Genomic DNA, 21684 nt, shown 5'->3' with positions numbered 1-21684 from the left:
TGTGGTTAGAACGTAGTGTCACCGTCGGGTCACAAATAACCAGAGAAAAATCAACTTTCACTTTCAGGAGCTAATCACATCTGATGTATGTTTTGTGTCACCTAGAATTGAAATACGACTCTTTTCAGCACTCATTTTAGTGTTGTAAAGTGACTTATTTCAGCACCCGTTTGATGTGATATTACAACACTCAAAGCAGTGTTGATATGGAATTTGTATGAGTTGTTACAGCATTCGTTTGAGAAAATGCAAAGCAATGTGATCGATCAAATTTGAAGAGTGATTGTTTACAGTGAAAATTATGATTTTTTGTGCTCTTGTCTATTTCAATTCTCGGTTGGCACAAAGCATGATGTGTTACACGTATTGTAATGAGATTTTTTCAGCACACGACCCAATTTTCCTTACTCGCTCCGCTCGTAAACTCTAAACTTGCGTCTAGTGCTGAAGCCCTCGGATACTTTTACTCATCGTGATATCAAATTACTTCACGTGTAAAGTATAACGTTTTACTTTACGAGCGAGGGAAAAGGTTTTCACTAGTGAGGGAATAGCCACATTACCTCACTAGTAAAGTAATAGTATGTTGTGTTACAAGTATTGTAATGTTGATTTTTTCTCATTACAATCTCATTACAATACGTGTAACACATCATGCTTTGTGCTAACCGAGAATTGAAATAGACAAATGCCCAAAAAATCATAATTTTCATCGTAAACAATCACTCTTCAAATTTGATCGATCACATTGCTTTGCATTTTCTAAAACGAATGTTGTAATAACTCATACAAATTCCATAACAACACTGCTTTGAGTGTTGAAATATCCCATCAAACGGGTGCTGAAATAAGTCACTTTACAACACTTAAATGAGTGCTGAAAAGAGTCGTATTTCAATTCTCGGTGGCACAAAGGTTTTTTTTCTCACCTCATCTGCAGCTGCAGTAGCCTTTATTGTGTTCACAAAGGGAAAAACATGGGAAATTTTCTCGGGTATGGTATTTTGCCATCGATTGCATAAATAACTAATGTTCAAAATACCTTGAAGTTCCAAATGAGCGCTTGAAAACAGCAGTTGGAAAAGTTTTTGAACAAATGTGACATAGCTCATTAGTAGAAAATTACAAGGAAATATTCGATAATGTCATCTTTGCCTTGTATATGAATTTTAACGGATGAAAGAGTGAGTGAGAGTATTGGAAAAGTAAGACTGTGGTTCGAAATTGTCCGACTTTTTTTTTCAAAATCACGTGAATGGCCGGGCAACGCAATTATTTTTCAACAGAAGAATTGAATTATTCAACAGCAAAATTTTCGACAATAAACGAAAAAAAATTGAATAAAAGGATTGTCCAACGGAGTTCATTCATTCATTTAATTAACGGTAATTGGTGATTGATTATTGAAAATTCAGTGGATCGAAACACTTTTTAAAATAATAAAAAAAAAGTTTGGAGAACCAAACACTTAATATGTTGTCAAATCACGAAAAACATCAGCGGTCTCCGATACTCACCAAGAGTCAACCGGCGTTGCCTGGAGATGAAATTGTTATCTCCGGAATATCGGGAAAATTTCCAAATGCCGAAAATGTTCAAATCCTTTCGGATAAACTCTACAGTAAGGTAAGTCATAATTCTGTATTATCATGTGCTATCAACTGCGACGATAACAATTAGCGATTGGATTAAGCTTTGGCTAATCATTTATAGCAAAATATCCGTAATGCTTGCTGCAATGCCTATATAGCTTCGAAACTCTGCCAAATTCAATTTCCTTTGAGCGTTGGAGAAGTCGAACACTTCACGATGTGCATGTGATACAACTTGATACAATTTTTTTTTGGGAAAATTTGGAAAAATTAAGGGAAATTACACTTGCAGCACTTGGGCTGCATAATGAATAACAAGACAAAAGACTGTTTCAGCTTCGGTATTCAAATCTCAATAATTCATGGAACAAATTTAATTTTCAATTTTCATCGATTTCTCGGTCATTCCGTTGTCTGTGCTTGATTCTTGTTGAACAATTCAATAGCATAGGCTTTAGCAATTCTGCGTTTCACCTTCCCCGAAGGTGTTGTTGGCAATGAATCTACGAAATAGACACCGCCGCGAAGTTTTCGAGAATCAGCCAAATTATCTGCAAAAAAAAATTAGAAATGGAACTGATACTAACGCGTCGTTTCTTGTATTGCAATTCATCTTTACCAGCCACCAGTTGGTACACTTCATCCTCGGTAATATGCACATTCTTGTTTCGTACAATAAGAGCGGCTGGTAAATCGTTTGCGAAATCATCGGGTATCCCAACGATACACGCTTCCGAAATAGACGGCAATTCAATCAAAAATTCTTCGATTTCCGACGGTGCAATAGGAAACATGCAATATTTTAACAAGTCTTTCGTGCGATCGACCACATACATATTTCCTTCGTTATCGAAATGACCGATATCGCCACTTTTCACGAATCCTTCAGCGTCAAACAGTTCGTTCGTAGCGTTTGGGCTACCGTAATAGCCGAGAAATTTATACTTTGGCTTGATACATATTTCCCCGTCAACTTCAACATCACAACGGGATCCATTTTCGTCGATGATTTTTATCTGGCTTCCGTTCAGAATTTGTCCAACCGTGTCTTTCGTTAAGTCGCCACAAAAATCGCAACTTATATATCCAGCCACTTCGGACATTCCATATCCGTTGCATATCGTTGCATTGGGCAGATAGTTAAGGATCTTGATTTTCGTATCGAGGTGAAATTTAGATCCGCTAACAATGAGTATTTTTATCGTGGATAGATCGGCCTGATTGATTTCATTGCTTTTGAGTAGCATGGACACTTGATGTGGTGTGTTGAGAATAGCGTTGATTTTAAACCGTTCAATTAAATTGAATTCTAATTTTGACGAGAACGGTTTCCTTGTAATTATTCTGGTTGAGCCACGAAAAGTACCGGTTAGAAGAAAGAACCATGCACTAAGCCAGTAAATTGTGCTAAAGCAAAGGATTGTGTCGCTGAGACCAATCATTGGATAGTCAAGGATTGTATTTATTAAGGCTGCATGTGATAGACTTACACCTGCGTGTGAAGATTTTAATTTAATTCAAGTTTTCGGTGAGTGAGGAATACCATTACTTTTACACATTCCAGTAGTTCCAGACGAACAAGTAATCAGCGCAATATCATTGACACCATCGACAGCCGTTGGTCTGAATTACGAATTTGAAAATTATTCGAAACCAACGATCTGATTGCGTCAAGCACTCACATGAACGAGTCCTCGATCTTCGTCTCATTGAATAAAAGTTCGACCGGTTCAGAGCCGTCCGTACATCCACCAAGTGTAAAGATTTTTGCATGGTTTTGCAATTCCTTCAAACATTCACTTACACGTTCATAGACATCAATGTCACAAATGACCAGATCAGGTTTTACCATTCCTAACATATGAATCAGTTCGACTTTTTTGAACGACGGATCCAAACCGTTCACAGCACAACCATTGCAAAATGTTGCGAACAGTATCGGTGCAGTATTATCAGTATTGGCGACTATGAATGAATAGACTCCATTCGCTTTGTATCCTCGTTTTTGTAGATTTTGTGCGGCTCTAATGGTTTTCAATCGAATGTCGTCGTATGTCATTTCCACGCTAGAGTCGTCACTGATCTGGGCAAGATTGGTTATGAATTGAAAAGTTGGACTTTCTTTCAATGAGATGGTTGAGTATGAAATGTACTTGCGCAACTTTCGGTCCATTGATCTTCATTGCATTTAATAAGACTTGGGCAATGGATATTTTTGGGTTGTACAGTGGTGGTATATCGTATCCTTTCCATAGCTTTTCATCTTGATCAAAAATTGTTTTGTACATCGATGCAAAAACTGTGATCAACCAATGTTTTACTCGTTAAAGTGGATATATCTCCGAAATGCTATTTTCTTCGTCGATAGTCAAGTGATTACTGGTTATTGCACGCTACGATTACACGAATCTTATCTCTTATCTAGCAGTTGACTGTATTCTCTTATATCTGCCACTTTAGTTGAGGATATTCAAGTAAGTTTTTAAAGAAACGTAAAATTTTTCACTCAACAAATTTAGATCGATATGGTGGATGACGACGAAGTGCGATGGAAACACTTCAACAACGACATTCCCAGGCGTATGGGAAAGATATCGGGATTGGAACAATTTGACGCAACATTTTTCGGTGTCCACTACAAACAAGCCCAGACAATGGATCCGCAGGGTCGTTTACTGATTGAAACAGCTTTCGAAGCTGTTATTGATGCTGGTGTCAATCCAAAACTTATGCGAGAAACACGAACTGGTTGCTATGTAGGCGCATGTTTTTCGGAAGCGGAGAAAACTTGGTTCTACGAGAAAATTTCGACTGGGGGATTTGGTATCACAGGGTAGGAAGTTCAATGTTGCCAAAGTATCGAATTTTTAACGATCTAAATAAATGAAAAACAGATGCAGTCGTGCCATGCTGGCCAACCGAATATCGTACTGTTTAGGTATAAATGGACCATCGTTTTTGCTCGATACAGCTTGTAGTAGTTCAATGTACGCATTCGACTGTGCATTTGCTGCAATTAAAAACGGAGAATGTGATGCGGCTTTGGTAGGGGGGTCAAACTTGATAATACATCCGTATGTGACTCTACAATTTGCAAAGTAATTAACCCTCCTTTTACTTAGTTTCATAAAGTCATTGCTTGTCTTTTCGATTCAGACTAGGAGTACTAGCAAAGGATGGCTACTGTCGCCCATTCGACGTGAATGCTTCGGGATACACTCGATCTGAAGCTATTTGTGTGATACTCTTGCAGAAGGCAAAAGATGCCAAGAGAATTTATGCCACAGTCGAGTACTCGAAGACTAATTGTGATGGTTATAAGGTAGAAGGAATAACGTATCCATCGAATCATATGCAGGAGAAGCTCTTGAATGAGTTTTATACTGACATCAAGGTAGATCCATCAACAGTTAATTATGTTGAAGCTCATAGCACCGGTACTTCTGTCGGAGATCCAGGTTAGTCACAAAAGAAATAGGTCGAACACTGAAAAAATATTCTAAAATTTTAGAGGAATCAATCGCTATTGACAATATATTCTGTAAAAATCGGAAAACGCCACTGCTAGTTGGTTCGGTTAAGTCAAACCTGGGCCATAGTGAATCGTCAAGTGGCCTTTGTTCCATTGCAAAGGTCCTACTGGCATTTGAGAATGGGAAAGTAGCTCCAAACTTACACTTTGATCAACCCAAGCCCACGATTAAGGCGTTAATGGCTGGAAGGCTGCAAGTTTGTACAGAAATTACGGATTTGCAGGGCGATTTGATTGCAATTAATGGCTTTGGATTTGGCGGTGCAAATGCGCACATTCTACTTCGACAAAACGCGAAACCGAAAGACAATTTTGGAATGCCAGACGACAACATTCCACGAATTATCAACTGGTCCAGTCGGACGGAAAAGGGAGTCAGTGACTTTTTCGACGCTATCGATTCTCAGCACCTAGATGCCGAATTCGTTTCTCTAATCCATAACACACAAAGTAATGACATTGCTGGCTATTTGTATCGAGGATACGGACTGTACGAAAATAATCCGACCGGCAGAGCGAAATGCTTAAATAAAGAGATTCGTCATTTCTCGGGTTTGAAACGACCGATAGTGTGGGTCTTTACGGGAATGGGCTCTCAGTGGGCTGAAATGGGTACATCATTGTTGGAACTACCGTTATTTCGGGCAACGGTTGATCAGTTACAAGTTCCTATGGAAAAGTACGGCATTGACTTGGTAAAAATTATCACATCCGATGATCCGACGACATATGACAATATAATCAATTCATTTGTCGGTATAACGTGTATCCAAGCCGCCCTGGTGGATGTTCTAAAGTCCATACACTTACCGTACGACTTCTTAATCGGTCACTCTCTCGGAGAATTGGGTTGCGCCTATGCGGATGGAACAATAACGGCCGAACAGATGATCTTAGCAGCATATTTCCGTGGAATTGTGAGTGTGGAAACGAAAATAGTTCGTGGTGCGATGGCTGCCATCGGTCTGGGATATAAGCAGATTATGAGTGAGGTACCATCAACCATCGATGTAGCTTGTCACAATGGCATTGACTCTTGCACCATTTCTGGACCGGAGGAAGATGTACGGGCATTTGTTGAAACGCTGAAGAAAGACGGCGTTTTTGCAAAAAAAGTGGCCAGTTCAGACATTGCATATCATTCTCGCTACATCAAAGATCTGGGACCGAAATTATTGAAAATGTTAAGGAAGCACATACCGAATCCGAAACGTCGCTCGGAGAAGTGGCTGAGTACAAGCATTCCAATAAATCGATGGGATCAAGAAGAGGGAAAATATAGTTCGGCCGAGTATCATACCAATAATCTGTTAAATCCCGTACTCTTCGAAGAATCAATGGCTTTGTTGCCAGCCAATGCATTAACTATTGAAATTGCTCCGCACGGATTGTTACAGTCTATTCTGAAAAGATCCATGCCGAATGCTATTCACCTTCCATTAACGCAGCGAGGGAATAAAAATAATTTACAATTTTTGTTGAGCGCTTTGGGACAGTAAGTTTCACGCTTTGTTTAGGGGATTCAGTTTCCATTAACTTACTTTTGTTTTCTTCGTCACAGAATGTACATCAGTGGAATTGATATGCCGCTGGAAAAACTGTATCCCGAAATCAAATTTCCGGTGTCACGTGGAACTCGTATGTTATCGCCTCTGGTACGTTGGGAACACAGTGAAAAATGGTTTGTTCCGAGGTTCGAATTGCAGAGAACATCGACTAGTTGGGAGCGAAAAGTTAAAGTCAGCCTCAAAGATCAAGACTACGACACGATCGATGGCCACATTATCGACGGTATACGAATGTATAACCCTTATGCCACTAACTGTACTAACTGCTATTTTTTTCCCGTGTACAGGCCGTTGTCTTATTCCGGCGACTGCATACATACAGCTTGTGTGGGAAACAATGGCTATAATAAAAGGTCCGGTCTTCTTCGATGTTAATGTGGAATTCGAGGATGTACGATTTTTACGCGCAACATCAATGGCAAAAGGCGAAGAAGTAGAATTGGTGATAACGATACTTCGCGGTACCGGACAGTTTAGTGTTACAGACGGTTACACAGCTGTGGTAACTGGTGTCGTAAACGAAATTGAGAAGCCTCTACCACTGACCACGCTGCCATCAACATCTACTGAATCTGAATATCCCATGCTTCAAACGGAAGATTTTTACAAAGAATTACGCTTACGCGGATACCACTACGAAGGTGCATTCAAAGGAGTGAAAGAAGTACGATCAGATGGATTGTACGCAAGAGTTAAATGGGATAGTAATTGGATATCATTTCTGGATTGTTTGCTTCAAGTTCAAATTTTGCTTAAAGACTCTCGTTCGTTGATGCTACCAACAAGAATTCAAAAGCTTCGAATCAACGCTAGGGATCACGTGAACATGGCGTCTAAGTTGACTTCTGAAAATCCTTACATCGATGTGTTTTTGTGCAAAACTTTAGGAATTTTGGTGTCTGGCGGTGTGGAAATGGCTGGCATGCATACAAGTACAGTTAATAGACGAAAGTTCCCGGGCAACTTAGTACTCGAAAGTTATAAATTCATTCCACACCTACCGTCGCCAATATTACGGAAATCGGATGCGGTTCGAGCATGCGTTCAACTAGCTGTAGAGAATAGTCCAGTGCTGAAAGTCAAAGCGGTGGAAGTGGACACCCTGGGTCAAATGCCGATTATTGACGAATTTCAAAATGCTCTTGACTGTTTACCACTCATTACGGCTGACCTAATGTTTTTGACGCCACAAGAAATCGATTTGGGCAAAATCCATGTCGAGAACGGTTACTTGAAAACGCAGACAAATTGCTACTTTGTTATTCTGCGAGATGGACTAACAGACTTACCAAACGTAGAGGCCAGTTTGTCGAGTGTCGGAGACAATGGGTATTTGGTGCTAAGGGAAACGCAAAACGTTGACCTCATTCTTGATACACTCATTCCTGCTGGGTTACAATTATTGGCAGTGTTTCGCTGTGATGAAGAGGTTCTGGTCTTATACCGTAAAATTAAGAAACGAATTCTGGAAATTCCGAACGTTATATTCATCAAATCGAAGAACTATGCGTGGATGGATGAACTACGAGCATCGATTAAAGAAGCACCAGTCATTTTAGTGGCGCAAAATGAAACGCTGTCTGGAATTATGGGACTGGTGAATTGCATTCGTAAGGAATCACTAGAGAATTCACTTTCGTGTGTGTTCATCGATGACGACCAGGCACCACCATTCAACATAAACGATCCGCTCTACCGCGATCAATTAAATCTGGGATTGGCTATGAATATTTATCGAAACGTAATTTTCATATTTTCAATTTGATGCACACAATCAGAAGTGTTTTAATATCGAATTACGTTACAGGGAAGTTGGGGTAGTTACCGACATTTGGAACTGATGCATGCACTTGATGAAAAACCACATGACAGTCATTGTTTTGCCAACATTTCGCAAAAAGGGGATCTTTCATCGTTGTCATGGTTCCAAGGATCGATTGATGTTACAAACAACGATAACTTGATAAAGATTCAATATGCGGCCCTGAATTTCCGAGATGTTATGTTAGCGACTGGGCGTTTGGTATTGGGGGATCACAATCGAATAGATCAAGAATGCGTACTTGGTTTAGAGTTTGCCGGTGTAAATGGCAACGGGGAAAGAATTATTGGTCTAGTACTCAGTGGTTCGCTAGCTACTCATATTGTTCCACAAAAATATCTAGTATGGAATGTGCCGGATAACTGGAGTTTAAAAGAAGCGGTCACATGCCCTGTTGTATATATGACAGTGTATGCAGCGTTCTTCACATATAAGACAATCAAAAAGGGTGATTCCATTCTGATTCACGCTGGCAGTGGTGGTGTTGGTCTAGCAGCTATAACTGTTGCATTCGCGTATGGATTGGAGGTCTATACAACGGTTTCGAATGAGACAAAGAAAAAGTTTCTTCTGGATACATTTCCTCAACTAAAAGGTAAAAAGATGATCAATCGACGATGTCTCACCGTGTAGGAGGCGTACGAAAGTTTTGATCGTGTGATTTTTGCTTTTAGAATCAAACATTGGTAACTCCCGAGATTGCTCATTCGAGCAAATGATTAAAATCCAAACAAATGGAAAAGGAGTCGACTTTGTGTTAAATTCGCTAGCAGATGAAAAGCTGCATGCATCAATCAGATGTTTGGGTATTGGTGGCACATTTTTGGAAATCGGAAAGTTTGACTTGAGCAATAACACGAAAATTGGATTGGGTGACTTTCTCAAAGAACTTTCTTTCCGATCGATTCTGCTCGACAATCTCTTTTCGACTAGCAGCGATTCGTTGGTATACATTTCCCAGCTCTTCGAAAACGATTTACGTGCGGGAGTGATTCAGCCACTGCATGCGACAGTATTCGAGGTGAATGAAGTTGAAAAAGCTTTCCGCTATTTGGGAGCTGGCAAACATGTCGGTAAAGTTGTTTTAAAAGTTCGTGATGACGTTGCCTCGCCGTATTCTAATCCCATGAGAGTACTTCCCAGACAATATTTCAATCCGAACTTAGTATATGTGATCCTGGGTGGATTGGGAGGGTTCGGTTTAGAATTAGCTGACTGGATGGTCGTACGAGGTGCACGAAAGTTAGTAATGAGTTCCAGTCGAGGCATTACCAACTCATATCAGACGTACAGAATCAAGTGAGTCCACGAAAAATCAAATGTTTCCTTCGCAAAACGAACTTTTCTTCTTCTTCAGAGTCTGGGAAGGATACGGAACTGAAGTGGTGATCAACACTTCAGACATATCAACGATAAGTGGGTGCGAGGATCTGTTGATGGTTGCACTAACTATCGGTCCAGTGGGTGGCATTTTCAATTTGGCTGTTGTCCTACGAGACAACATTTTAGAGAATCAGAACGAACAGAAATTTATTGAATGTCTTGCGCCTAAAGCTGACGCCACACACCATTTGGACCAGCTATCCCGTATACTGTGTCCGCAGTTAAAGCATTTCGTCGTGTTTTCTAGCGTCTCTTGCGGACGTGGCAATGCTGGTCAATCTAACTACGGCATGGCTAATTCGATTATGGAACGAATTGTTGAACAGCGGGTCGCAAGTGGATTGCCAGGTAAAGCAATTCAATGGGGAGCTATTGGTGAAGTTGGTATCTTGGCTAACATTTCGGGCAATAGATTGGACATGGAAATCGGGGGAACAGTGCAGCAGAGAATATCCTCTTGTTTGGCCAATTTGGACCAACTTCTATCAAGTTCAGATGCAGTAGTTGGTAGCATGGTCGTTGCAGAAAAGCGGCTAGGCCTTGGCGGGAAATTGAATGTAATAGAAAGCGTGCTTAACATAATGGGAATTCGGGACATTAAGCAGATTTCAATGACTGCCTCTCTGTCTGAAGTTGGAATGGATTCATTGATGGCAGTCGAGTTGAAACAGACATTGGAGCGCGAATTCGAAATATTTTTGACTCCGGAAGATTTGCGCTCATTGACATTTGCTCGGCTGCAAGAGCTCTCCGATGCCCGAGGAAAAGATAGCACCGAAAATGTGAAATTGAAACTAGCAGGAGAGAACAAAATTCTTGGCCTGAACATGATTCTGCGCACCCTTGGCGATGAACGAAATTCTAAGGAAAAATATCTTCGTTTGCAAACGAAGAACACAGCTGAAAAAATCAATTCGTGCATGCTGATTATTCCCGGCATTGAAGGTGTAGCGGGTGCAGTGTGGCATAACGTTGCGATCAACTTTAATTTACCAGCTTTCATTTTGCAATTGACGAACACCATTGATTTGACGACCATTTCGGACATGGCAAATGCAGTTTCAAATGTGAGTTTTTGTGGAACTCATTTTGCACTTTGTCGGCTTAATTGTTGGCCTATCTCGGTTTCAGGACGTAAAGAAAATTTTTAGCAAAAAAGAATTTTTCTATTTGGTTGGCTATTCGTTTGGGGCGTTCATAACCCTGGAATTGGCTCGGATTTTAGAAGAGTCAGGAATGACCGGAAGCGTTGTGCTGATCGACGGAGCGCCAGTTTTTTTGAAACAAATTAGTTACAGTCACACGACTCAAATCAGTGCAGAAGTAACCGACGAATCCATTCAGTTAATGTTGATCGTTGCCATCATACAAAACATTTTTCCGCTGGAGAATCCGGACGAAATTTTGCTAAAACTTCGAGAGTGCCCGACATGGCAAATGAAAGTGGACAAACTGATTCAGTTTGGGAAATCGCAAACTGAATTCTCCGAGGAGTATATGCGAACAATAGCTCAAGTAATACAAAATCTGATAGTCAACGGTAATATGAAAGTTATTGACCATTTGTTGAACTGTTCCAGGCCATGTACAATCGTTTGAAGATTCTCTTCGAATTGGACATAACGAAGGTGCAAAAAATTAAGTCACCGATTACGCTCATTCGTCCGACAGAAGTTGCCTTCGTGGACATCGAAGAAGACTACGAACTTTCGCGGTACACTGAAGCATCGGTTACGCTCAAATTCATCGAGGGTAATCACACCTCAATGCTGGACAATACCAAGTTGGCGGACATCATTAACGATTGCGATCCGTATTTGCAGTCGAATAAAAATTTTGAAAATTATGTGTGGAATTCCAAAGCAGGGAAATTTGAATTCTAATTTGCACTTTTGTGGATGCTAAGTTTTTATTGTGAAACTGTTAAAACTTACATAATTATACTCTTCGGTACGATCGGCATATAATTGACCGGAGTTTCAATTTTTCTTGGTGATGTGATACCAATGCTTAAGTGACGTAAGATCTCTCGGATTCTTATTGTAATACGTGAGGCCCTTTAAACCCTCCGCAGCAACTGTCCATAAGTCCGAATGATTGCGTTGAAACATCTCAAACCAATGAGTAACGTGCGGAAACAAATTGAAGTCAAAGTCCATTGCTTTCAAAGCTACCGTTCCCATTACGAAAGGTAAATCGGCAATTGTAAGGGTAGCTAAAAAATACTTCTCAATTTTGAAATAATGCACACACAGTCACAGTGTAGGAATATCTAACCTCCAGCAACATAGCTTGTTCCGTCCCTATGAAGAAATTCGTTGAACACCTTCAACGCATGGTTGGTTTTCGCCAATTTTTCATCAGTTCGTTCATATCCGGCATAGTCCATCGGAAGAATCTTTATTAAAATTTAATTTTGGCATTTTAATGCTTTTATCAATCGATTCATCGATTTTAGCTACCATATAATCATGTACTCGACGATAGTACGTGGATAAATAGAAAGCGAGACGATGATGAATGACGGATCGAATGCGGAGATCATCTTTCGGATAAAATGTTTCGTCCTTTCCATATTTTTCAGCCAAATATTGGATAATAGCGACGCTACGAAGAAAATATTTTCGTTTTTTATTGTGAAAATGATTCAAAACGAAATTGTCTTCAAATACTCAAGTTGAATTGAGTTTTTGAATTTTTCAGAGCTACCATCACCATCATAGTAGATTGAACCGCTGCCCAAAATGTTCATTTTGACGAGTTAGAAGTTACAGGGAGAGAAAAGTGAAGAGGTACTCTCTATTTTGGGAGTTGTTGTGGTTCGGAATGGATTCGACAAGAGTTTCGTTGAACAAATGAAAATAAAGAATTTCATTTGTTAAACAAATTTTGTGTGTAATCATTTACAAACCACAACTACTCCCAAAACGTAAAGCACTTCGAATTTTCTCTTCCTAAAAATCCACTAGTGGTATCACTAATCGCGCATGGCATTCACTCATATTCTCCATTCATTCGATCATAGTCTCTATTCATTCGCTCATATTTTCCGTTCATTCGATCAAATTTTTCCTTAATTCGCTCATAATTTGCCTTCGTTCGCTCTTCTGATTCGCTCCAACGGCGAATGAAGCCTGTCGCTCTTGTTGTTTCCCCCTCGATCGTGCTTGTATGATAAAATGGGGTTTTTCACAGCACTGCTTCTGAGTTGCTTTTGTTGACTTATTTTCGTTGTATGACTCAAAACATACATACAAACAATCCGATCCTAAGCGGTATCTCTTATCACTAAAGCCTCCTTCGACACTTGTCAATTAAGTATTCATGCTAGAAGCAGTGCTGTAGGTTTTTCAATGTTTCAATGTATTTCTATGGCCACGTAAGGCAAATGATTGCAAGTGTGGAATATGGCAACAGAGACCTTTCGATTCATATCAAAGGCGTCCGATTTCTCGTAGGCTGTTTTTCATCAGCTCGGTTAGAATGGAATTATTTTTGTAGTGAAGCATACCTTTCTCCAATGATCAGTCCATTATCGTCTAAAACTGGAATTTCTCCCTGTGGATACATCTACATTCAAACAAGTACAATTTTACACAATGTCCATGTCGGAAGTAACAATCACCCTTCTGATGTAAATCTACCTTTAAAAATTCCTCCGAAAAATGCTCTCCAACATCAAAATTCACATCCTTTACTGTGTACGGTACTTTCAAATATTCCAGTGCCATTTGCACCGTTCTACCTGGAGGACTATCGACACAAGTGTACAAAACTATGACACTGGTCATGATTATAGTTCTTAGAAACCGAAAAAATTATAGAGATGTTGATGACAACTTAACTAACAGAAGACTAAAAAATGTCACGAAGTTCTTTTCGAAATTAATTTCCATACAACGAACGGTGATGATGAAAATCCGGTTTATGTAAGCGAGTTTTTTTTTGTTGAGACCATCATTGATTGCGGTGTAAACTACTGTCTGAAATAAATAATCGCAGAAAATTTTGTTGAAGTCTCTGAACATTCCACAACACAAAATGTTGTAGCCGGTTCACTTCTTGTCCTACACTTTTGTGCGGAGGATTGATTTTCTCTATTATATGCGAAGATACTTTTGTGCTATAGTGTTGTGTAAACGATCAGTCATGGATTCATCGATACCAATAATTGCTTTATACCGGAGAAAAGCAGATAGGGCATGTAAATTATCTCTCCATCCCGATAACTGAGTAATTTTTCACGAACACATTTCCCGTTACCATTTTATAATGCGATTACAATAATTTAAGAGTCGACTTTGGAATCAAATGGTCATTTTTTTGCACACGACGGACACAAAAGACTTTGTTATCACTTAAAGCATTCTGTATTTTGCAGGATTCTTAAAAAATATCAATCGACTCATAAATACACTTAATGGTATGTTGATTGCACACAACAAAATCGATTCAATCGAAAGCTTTCGAAATAGCTAGCACCGAGTAGCTGTTACAATCCGGATGTTTAGCAATAAATTGCCGACAAACTGCGGCAGCATCATACAGGAACGTTTCTTGCGACGATGGTCCATGATCCACTGGTCCGTCTTTGCCGCCATTTAACTGATAAATTCGTCCATTTCGTTCAATCAAAGCAACGAAATGATTCTCAACATTCTCGTTCAGATTCGGAGTTGAAGTCTGTCCTTGCTGGGCATGCAATTCGTGACTTTTTCGTATATCGGCATTTCTACTCATTTCCAATCCTTTTTCAATTTTATTTAATGATTGCACGGATTCAAAGTACTTTTTGAGCGGTGAATCATCCACCAACTGAATTTTGTCCAGATTATTGCCCACACCATGTATCAATGCGACCGTTCCGCATGCATTCCGTACCATTTGTTTCATAAAGAAAACCGAATCGTTTAATGCATCATCACCGCTTTCGTCAGAGTCATGTACCGTCGGTGGATACAGAAAAATTATAGCTGCGACTGGTTGCGGTACGAATCCCAGCACATCTTCGTCAATGCCAATTAAATCGACAACTGACCATTCAGCCGACATACCGATGTCGACTAAGAAGTTAGTCATAACAGTTGGATTTGATTCCAAAGGTAACCATACGGGACGATCATCCATCGTTTAATATGGAAACAATAACTTTTCTCAGTTAATATCGGTGTCACTGTAAAAGAAAAACATTTCGCTTGCAGCTCGACTAACGGATCAATGGATCACTTTGACTTACGTTCTTAATGGTTAGACCGGTTAGACGATCGCTGATTCAATAGTTTTTTTAAAATCTATCTAGCCGAATTGCTGTCAAAACAATATTAAAACGCCGAATGACTTGCGGGAGACTCATGTCGCCACTTTCGCCGAATTTTTATTTTCTCTAGTTCACTTTGGTGATAAGTTATAAAAAATACCGCGTTGATGTTCAAGTTTTTGAACGGTATGCTATAATGACACTCTGTTATGCAGGACCCGATAATTCCATACAATTTACTTAATTTACAATCTCGTACTGCTGGTGTTAAGGAATCTCGCGCCGCGTCATTCACAATAATTCACAAAGTGACATCTTCCTTATACAAAATGTGTCAAAAAGTGAATTATTGTGAATAACGCGGCGCGAGATTCCTAGCAACCGTACTGCTCGGCAAGGTATTTAAATCTGCATTTAGAGCAACTGTCGAAACGGTTCGGATCGATAGCACCGGTCGTGAGTGAAATTATACTTCTTCGTAATTTCGAAAAAATTTAGAATCGATATTGGTTTGTTGTTCGTTGATATGCTTCATTTGGTCGATAGACGATTGTGCACATGTTAAATTGTGCGATGTCAACAAATCGACAGATTCTTGCAACCCTTTGGTGATCGGCGTGAATTGAGCTGGGCCACAGCAATGAAGGTTAAACCGTAACCGTTCGTCCCCTTTCGGCTGTATTCCATCATCCATCTTTTGCATCCTGAGAATTGTGTACTAAATATGCCATTTTTTTCGCGCAATTTTGGTTCTTGTACTTGTACGCAAGGCTGTAAACTTTGGGGAGGTCATGCAGATACGCGGGTGACACACTACATTTGATGATAAAATGACCGATTTTATACAAAAATTCAACTCCTGTGATGATTGTCATCGCCTCTCCCCCAAAGTTTACAGCCTTGCTTGTACGCTTGTTGTACGCTCTTTTTCAATGGAAATTTTACCATCGACCTGTATGACTTTTGAGGCTACTATTTAATACACGATAAAAATCCTTGATAGAGCCATACCAAAGCACTGTCAAGCACGTGTTTTTGGCCTTCTAATTGAGTGATGTCGAAAGTCAAAGTCAGCTTCGGTGCTTGACAGTGCTTTGACCATACTAATTTAACAATTTTATTCACCAGCAGTAAATGAGCATAAGATTAATTAAGCTTTGCTCCTAGCATGAACATAAGAAATATTCGGAGGCTCATGCCAGCCTTCAATTTCTTTCGGAAAGACATGAGTCATGACTTGGTGTGAATAAAAACGTAACACGTGCAATAGGCGTTTTCCAAGTAATTGTAAAAACGAATTTTCACTGGCCGAACGAACACGATTTCATCCACAGCGGTCGGTTTTCATATAAATATTGATGAAGTTTTGAATCTATGGATGGAATTTGACAGTAACTTGACAATTCGTATGGCCTTGGAACAAGCATATGTTTGAAATTTTGGAGGCTTTTTGACGTTTGCCAAATGACTGTTCGTACTAGTAGCAGTGCTATGCCTACAGCATTTTGAGTAATCGTTTCGAAAATCGTTACGGGGAAAAAATTGGAGAAAAAATTGATGGAAAAATTTAAAGTGTCCAAACGGCGACGTTTCCTAAAGTGACCGATTTCGTGGTAAGAGCTGCCGTGTTCTTCATTAACAAAACTGCGCACACCATTCAACGCTCATTCATAAAAGAGTTTTCTAACCACAAAAACATCAAAACCAAAACAAATAACAACAATCAGGTACTGTTCATAGAGCTCGTTTGAAGTTAATTTTAACCAGATAATGAGATACGCACAATTGGTCATGGGACCCGCTGGAAGCGGAAAGGTGAGTTACAAAATTTCATGCAACAATTTTACGACTGTATTTCAAGAGTAAAATAAACGAACGAATTTAGTCAACCTACTGTGCCAATATACAACAACATGCTGCCGATTGTAATCGTGTTATCAATGTAGTTAATTTGGACCCAGCTGCTGAGCACTTTGAATACAGTCCATTGGTTGATATCAGAGAATTGATTCATGTGGATGACACTATGGACGATGAAGAGCTTCATTTTGGTCCGAACGGTGGACTGGTGTTCTGCATTGAGTAAGTGCATATTCTACCGTAGTTTCATAATTCAAGTGCTTTAAAGTCGATATGTCTGTTTACCTTAGATATCTAATCGAAAATCAGGAATGGCTAAAAGCACAACTGTGCGGTGGTGATGATGATGAAGAAGTTGACGGTGAACCAGACGATGATTACATAATATTCGACATGCCCGGTCAAATTGAACTGTACACACACTTGACCGCCGGCAAGGACCTTGTAAAATTGCTACAATCCTGGAATTTCAACGTGTGCAGCGTGTTCTTAATCGACTCACAGTTTATGATCGATGGTGCGAAATTTTTATCGGGAACCATGGCAGCGTTGAGTGTTATGGCTAACATAGAATTGCCGCACGTCAATGTGTTGACCAAAATGGACCTGCTAAGCAAAACAGCCAAGAGTCAATTGGAGAAATATATTGAGCCAGATCCGCATGCACTACTTGGTGATGTTGCAAATGAATCAGCATGGGGCCGAAAGTATCACAAACTATCAGAGGCTATCGGCATGCTCATCGAAGACTTCAGTTTGGTGCGATTCACACCGTTGAATTTACGAGATGAAGAGAGTATTAGCGATCTACTCATGACCATCGACAACATTTTACAGTACGGCGAAGATGCTGACACAAAAACGAAAGATTTTGAGCAACCGGATCCGGATGATGGAGATGACGATGATCGTAATTCGTATGAATAAAATGCAGCCAGTTTTTGTAAATTAAAGGAAAAATTCTAATTCTTTGAACGCCTTAATCTAAGCCACTAACATCAAACTTGCCGTTCAACTTTGCGTCTGTTTTGAAGGGACTCTTCAACTTCCTTTAAAGTTATTTTGAAATTGTACGGCCGTGGATTCTCAATGTCGTAGAATCTCTTTAAGCAATTTATTGCTGCCACTTCGATAGCCGTATTAACATTCTCGCCAAATCCGGCCGCTAACATTTTGCGATCACAGTAGATACCAACATGGTACACGGCCATTATGGTATTTTTACCGGCATCGTTCAGTAATCGTGGTTCAGGTTCGGCGAATTTGTTCGCCCTACAATACTCTTGCAACAATTCGATTGGTCGTTCAATGTCCCACATACTGTCGATGTCCTTCTGATTCAGTTGTGTGAAAAGAAAATCGCGAACGAACTCAAACGATTTTTCGTTTCCGGATGATTTGTTCAATGCACTGACGACAGCTTTGAACGTGTTGGCTAGAGTTGGTTTGTCTGGTGGGAATTCCTGTATGACCAGAACATATTTTGTTAATGTTTTGAGAATTTAACTTGAACACCAATCACATCCTCAACTTCTGAGATGGATGCTCCTTTACGGATAAAGCTTACCGCTGTTAAAATAAGGTCCTTGGTGCCAATATGTCGTGAAACGTTAGCCAACACCCCGTCAGACAGTAAATAATCTCTTACAGCGCGCACTCCATTGATCGGTAGTTTTGGCAACTGTGATGAAATGAACATCTCCGCATACGCAGACAGTATATCAGTTCCACTACTAGCCAATGCTAAATTATCCTTTAGATTCGTGACGGGATTTTCAATGCCAACAGCCTGCTGTTTCTGTTCCTCCTGTATGATGTACGATCGTACAGTAAAGGCTTCTTGCAGAAATTCCGGATTGAAGTCTTCGTGTAAACGCTTTGAAAATGCAAACAGTTCGGCATTCCAATTCCAGTCAATGAAACCGGATCGTTTCACTGGCGGGGATGGTGCCATTTTATTTTTGCGTTTCCTTATTTCTTTTAGTGTTGGTGCCACCCATCTTGCAATGTTACGGATGTTTTGGTCTGTAGGTGAATGAATTTAGGTTATGTGTTGGAGACGAAAATTCGTTTCGTTAAAGCTGTTGAGACTTACTTGTAAGCTGTTGACCGCCCGAACATAATATTCTTAATGCACAAGCGGAACCTCTTATTAAGGACATTTTCAATTATCCTTGTGAAATTCGGCAAAACTTTTTGTATTGTTCTGGAGAAGTAAATAAGGAAAGAATTGGCCGAATTGTCACACACCGCAAACGAAATGTCAAATAGTCGAAAATAGTTGGGTGCTCAACTCCAATTTCGTGGCAGTGTTAAAAATCGCTATTCCGTCACAAGAGTGAACAGTGTCAACAGAATATAAATTGGTAGATGAAAGAATTCTTGCTGTCGTTCGAGTCCGCAGACAGCACATATTTTCAGAAGAGACTATAGACCACAATAATCTACCTAGGCTATTCCAATCATCACACAAGAACTTGAAAATTACCACTTTGCACCGTACTACAGAACATTCGTAGAGCGGCGGATCACCAAACGCAAATTTATTGACAGTCAAAACTGATATCACTCATCGACGGGGGTAGCTGTTTTGTGTTTTTCGCTATTAGTTAACTATTTACTACCCCAAACGTTATTCGCTCCATCGGAATTTCGGCCACATTTCACATCTTTGCCAAAAAAATTAGTGAAAATGCCGGTAGGTTATTTTTGAGATGATTTAGTTGTTCTCGTCATACGGTTGTGGGTGTGACAAGAAAGAAAGATAACAGTGACCGAGATGTTAAATTATTTTGTTACCAGGCATACCATTCCCAAATCCGAGAATTTAATTCGGCTGTTGGCAATATTGCCATACTTCCATTAAGAACTCAAAGCCGTGGACCCGCCCCGATGGCCAACATCGAACAAGATATCATTGATGAATCATTGTACTACTTCAAAGCAAATGTCTTCTTTCGAACATATGAAGTTAAGGTAGACAAAAATTGACTAGTACGAGTCCAAAATGTATAGAACGATCGTTTTCAGTCGGAGGTTGACAGAACGCTTATCTACATAACGTTATACATAACCGAGTGCTTGAAGAAATTGCAACGATGCAGTAACAAAAACCAGGGTCTGCAGGAGATGTATTCCTTGGCCATTTCCAAATTCGATATACCCGGTGATGCCGGCTTTCCGTTGAATTCGGTGTACGCAAAACCGAGCTCTCCGGCCGATTCAGGTAATGAATGGGAAACATTATCAATCGATTGTGTGAAATTTAATAAAAAAACTAAATTCTCGTTTCAGATTTGATGCGTCAATATCTGCAACAAATTCGTCAAGAGACTGGTATCCGAGTTTGCGATAAAGTATTTGGTGAAGACGGTAAGCCCAGCAAATGGTGGTTGTGTTTCGCTAAAAAGAAGTTTATGGAAAAGTCACTGTCCGGACCGGGACAATAGATTAAGATTATAAGAAGGAAGAAAGATTTCAATAAAAACAAAAAGTCGCAAATTTAGTTTTTATAACTGCAGAAGCCAATGGAGTTAAGGATCTTTGCGAGTCCGTGTAGCTTATTTTTATCGAATAAATTTTATTCCTCTGTTGTCGGAGATTATAGCTGGGGAGACAATAAGTGCTTATCGAATGGACCCAAAGATTTAGAGATCTGGGAAATTGCGTGAAAATTATTGACTTCCTCAATATTCCTTTGAGGTGAGACAACTGAGAACATACCGAACTTGAAGCAGTTAACCTCATACAGATTATGAACAGTCAGGGTCGGATTACCCTAAGGGGCAAGACAGTTTAGACTAAGACGTGAGAAATAGAACATTTTGAAAGTAGAGAACGCCAAATTTTCTCGCTTGCAATAACTTCTTTCCTTCCAAATTCACCTACGGGGCTGAGATCGATAAGCCGTAAACAGTAGTATGAACAATTAGATATCTTTGTGAATTTATTACGTCAACACACTTCAAGCATGAGTGGTACTCTAAATAGGGTACTGAAACTGGACGGTGTATCAAACAAATTTTGACACTGTAAAAAAATTTGGAACGTTTTTTCATACAAAATAGTACTCCATTTGGAGGCTGTCATTGAAAGCACTTCTGCTTGAAACGCGTTGATTACGTTCCTTAAAACTTTCATTTTTTTATTTGTCAATGAGCTAGTATTAGGAAAAGGAACGACAAAACTCCTACGAGAAAGACTTTTTTTTAATCGCTGCTGCTGTTCACGTGGACAATTAAGAATATATCTTACCTCCGTCTCCGAAATTACATCGGAATTTTGAAATTTATGACCTTTGATCAAAGCATTGAAATTTTACAATTTAACAGAGTTGTGTCAAAAACCCGATTTCGTCGAAGTGGACCTTGCACCTAACATTCCTCCTGACACTGATTTTCATCTTGACACCAGCGCACATTCTACATCCTTTGATCTGTAGCTGAACGAATCAGGCTAGTTCCAGAAAGACCCATAAAACCCATGAGATATTTTTGTCCTACATATTGTATTTTCGCTGATATCAGAGTTCTTTGTGAAAAATGTACTACCGCAATACCGACCACGATTGTGTTAGCAGTTTAACGAAATTTCCATAAACTGTTTAGTTTTCTCAGAGCTGGTCGTACTGTTACAACCATTTTTTTTAAATTGAAAGCTAACACATTACT

General features: G+C 39.7%; 7 protein-coding genes across 7 annotated transcripts; 3 read left to right on the top strand and 4 right to left on the bottom strand.

The window, feature by feature from the left end:
* The first annotated feature begins 1389 nt into the window (after window positions 1-1389).
* On the top strand, window positions 1390-11859 carry LOC119077605 (fatty acid synthase-like). Its single transcript, XM_037184855.1, has 12 exons — window positions 1390-1626; window positions 4112-4425; window positions 4487-4690; window positions 4749-5050; window positions 5104-6619; window positions 6686-6915; window positions 6980-8433; window positions 8500-9109; window positions 9189-9813; window positions 9872-10964; window positions 11029-11412; window positions 11478-11859. Exons 1-12 carry the CDS (start codon window positions 1474-1476, stop codon window positions 11778-11780), a joined length of 7188 nt encoding a protein of 2395 aa, XP_037040750.1. The 5' UTR covers window positions 1390-1473; the 3' UTR covers window positions 11781-11859.
* LOC119077754 (probable 4-coumarate--CoA ligase 3) lies at window positions 1933-3973 on the bottom strand. Its single transcript, XM_037185096.1, has 5 exons — window positions 3746-3973; window positions 3275-3675; window positions 3142-3215; window positions 2212-3084; window positions 1933-2143 (listed from the first exon to the last, which is right to left on the bottom strand). Exons 1-5 carry the CDS (start codon window positions 3878-3880, stop codon window positions 1995-1997), a joined length of 1632 nt encoding a protein of 543 aa, XP_037040991.1. The 5' UTR covers window positions 3881-3973; the 3' UTR covers window positions 1933-1994.
* LOC119077984 (glutathione S-transferase 1-like) lies at window positions 11769-13794 on the bottom strand. Its single transcript, XM_037185402.1, has 5 exons — window positions 13542-13794; window positions 13409-13467; window positions 12360-12504; window positions 12175-12295; window positions 11769-12112 (listed from the first exon to the last, which is right to left on the bottom strand). Exons 1-5 carry the CDS (start codon window positions 13686-13688, stop codon window positions 11877-11879), a joined length of 708 nt encoding a protein of 235 aa, XP_037041297.1. The 5' UTR covers window positions 13689-13794; the 3' UTR covers window positions 11769-11876.
* Window positions 13795-14248: 454 nt separating this feature from the next.
* LOC119077500 (ubiquitin carboxyl-terminal hydrolase isozyme L3-like) lies at window positions 14249-15281 on the bottom strand. Its single transcript, XM_037184753.1, has 2 exons — window positions 15134-15281; window positions 14249-15070 (listed from the first exon to the last, which is right to left on the bottom strand). Exon 2 carries the CDS (start codon window positions 15022-15024, stop codon window positions 14350-14352), a length of 675 nt encoding a protein of 224 aa, XP_037040648.1. The 5' UTR covers window positions 15025-15070; window positions 15134-15281; the 3' UTR covers window positions 14249-14349.
* Window positions 15282-16807: 1526 nt separating this feature from the next.
* Window positions 16808-17985, top strand: LOC119077325 (GPN-loop GTPase 3). The gene is made up of 3 exons (XM_037184537.1): window positions 16808-16969; window positions 17040-17236; window positions 17305-17985. The coding sequence occupies exons 1-3, from the start codon at window positions 16925-16927 to the stop codon at window positions 17939-17941; spliced, it is 879 nt and encodes a 292-aa protein (XP_037040432.1). The 5' UTR covers window positions 16808-16924; the 3' UTR covers window positions 17942-17985.
* On the bottom strand, window positions 17953-19323 carry LOC119077235 (39S ribosomal protein L44, mitochondrial-like). Its single transcript, XM_037184424.1, has 3 exons — window positions 19110-19323; window positions 18582-19039; window positions 17953-18477 (listed from the first exon to the last, which is right to left on the bottom strand). Exons 1-3 carry the CDS (start codon window positions 19174-19176, stop codon window positions 18013-18015), a joined length of 990 nt encoding a protein of 329 aa, XP_037040319.1. The 5' UTR covers window positions 19177-19323; the 3' UTR covers window positions 17953-18012.
* Window positions 19324-19475: 152 nt separating this feature from the next.
* Window positions 19476-20507, top strand: LOC119077410 (actin-related protein 2/3 complex subunit 3-B-like). Its single transcript, XM_037184658.1, has 4 exons — window positions 19476-19712; window positions 19817-19990; window positions 20045-20240; window positions 20309-20507. Exons 1-4 carry the CDS (start codon window positions 19707-19709, stop codon window positions 20461-20463), a joined length of 531 nt encoding a protein of 176 aa, XP_037040553.1. The 5' UTR covers window positions 19476-19706; the 3' UTR covers window positions 20464-20507.
* The last annotated feature ends 1177 nt before the right edge of the window (window positions 20508-21684 follow it).

The sequence above is a fragment of the Bradysia coprophila genome, chromosome II (genome assembly GCF_014529535.1).
Source record: "Bradysia coprophila strain Holo2 chromosome II, BU_Bcop_v1, whole genome shotgun sequence".
Taxonomy (NCBI): Eukaryota; Metazoa; Arthropoda; class Insecta; order Diptera; family Sciaridae; genus Bradysia; species Bradysia coprophila.
The sequence above is the reverse complement of the archived record's forward strand: the minus strand, read 5'-3'. Positions and strand labels throughout refer to the sequence as shown.

What these genes read in the sequence shown, in the direction of transcription:
- LOC119077984 (XM_037185402.1), bottom strand. Translation starts at nt 13,688, where the DNA reads ATGACCAGTGTCATAGTTTTGTACACTTGTGTCGATAGTCCTCCAGGT. An exon ending in TTTCGGAGGAATTTTTAAAG is followed by an intron (nt 13,468 to 13,541) that starts GTAGATTTACAT and finishes GTTTGAATGTAG; the next exon opens with ATGTATCCACAGGGAGAAAT. An exon ending in GTCGAGTACATGATTATATG is followed by an intron (nt 12,296 to 12,359) that starts GTAGCTAAAATC and finishes ATTTTAATAAAG; the next exon opens with ATTCTTCCGATGGACTATGC.
- LOC119077605 (XM_037184855.1), top strand. Translation starts at nt 1,474, where the DNA reads ATGTTGTCAAATCACGAAAAACATCAGCGGTCTCCGATACTCACCAAG. An exon ending in TTGTTGAGCGCTTTGGGACA is followed by an intron (nt 6,620 to 6,685) that starts GTAAGTTTCACG and finishes TCTTCGTCACAG; the next exon opens with AATGTACATCAGTGGAATTG. An exon ending in TATCAGACGTACAGAATCAA is followed by an intron (nt 9,814 to 9,871) that starts GTGAGTCCACGA and finishes CTTCTTCTTCAG; the next exon opens with AGTCTGGGAAGGATACGGAA.
- LOC119077754 (XM_037185096.1), bottom strand. Translation starts at nt 3,880, where the DNA reads ATGTACAAAACAATTTTTGATCAAGATGAAAAGCTATGGAAAGGATAC. An exon ending in AAGATCGAGGACTCGTTCAT is followed by an intron (nt 3,216 to 3,274) that starts GTGAGTGCTTGA and finishes TTCGTAATTCAG; the next exon opens with ACCAACGGCTGTCGATGGTG. An exon ending in AGTGTACCAACTGGTGGCTG is followed by an intron (nt 2,144 to 2,211) that starts GTAAAGATGAAT and finishes TTTTTTTTGCAG; the next exon opens with ATAATTTGGCTGATTCTCGA.
- LOC119077325 (XM_037184537.1), top strand. Translation starts at nt 16,925, where the DNA reads ATGAGATACGCACAATTGGTCATGGGACCCGCTGGAAGCGGAAAG. An exon ending in GACCCGCTGGAAGCGGAAAG is followed by an intron (nt 16,970 to 17,039) that starts GTGAGTTACAAA and finishes GAACGAATTTAG; the next exon opens with TCAACCTACTGTGCCAATAT. An exon ending in GGACTGGTGTTCTGCATTGA is followed by an intron (nt 17,237 to 17,304) that starts GTAAGTGCATAT and finishes TGTTTACCTTAG; the next exon opens with ATATCTAATCGAAAATCAGG.
- LOC119077235 (XM_037184424.1), bottom strand. Translation starts at nt 19,176, where the DNA reads ATGTCCTTAATAAGAGGTTCCGCTTGTGCATTAAGAATATTATGTTCG. An exon ending in GGGCGGTCAACAGCTTACAA is followed by an intron (nt 19,040 to 19,109) that starts GTAAGTCTCAAC and finishes ATTCACCTACAG; the next exon opens with ACCAAAACATCCGTAACATT. An exon ending in AGGACCTTATTTTAACAGCG is followed by an intron (nt 18,478 to 18,581) that starts GTAAGCTTTATC and finishes CTGGTCATACAG; the next exon opens with GAATTCCCACCAGACAAACC.
- LOC119077410 (XM_037184658.1), top strand. An exon ending in TTCGAACATATGAAGTTAAG is followed by an intron (nt 19,991 to 20,044) that starts GTAGACAAAAAT and finishes GATCGTTTTCAG; the next exon opens with TCGGAGGTTGACAGAACGCT. An exon ending in GAGCTCTCCGGCCGATTCAG is followed by an intron (nt 20,241 to 20,308) that starts GTAATGAATGGG and finishes TTCTCGTTTCAG; the next exon opens with ATTTGATGCGTCAATATCTG.
- LOC119077500 (XM_037184753.1), bottom strand. Translation starts at nt 15,024, where the DNA reads ATGGATGATCGTCCCGTATGGTTACCTTTGGAATCAAATCCAACTGTT.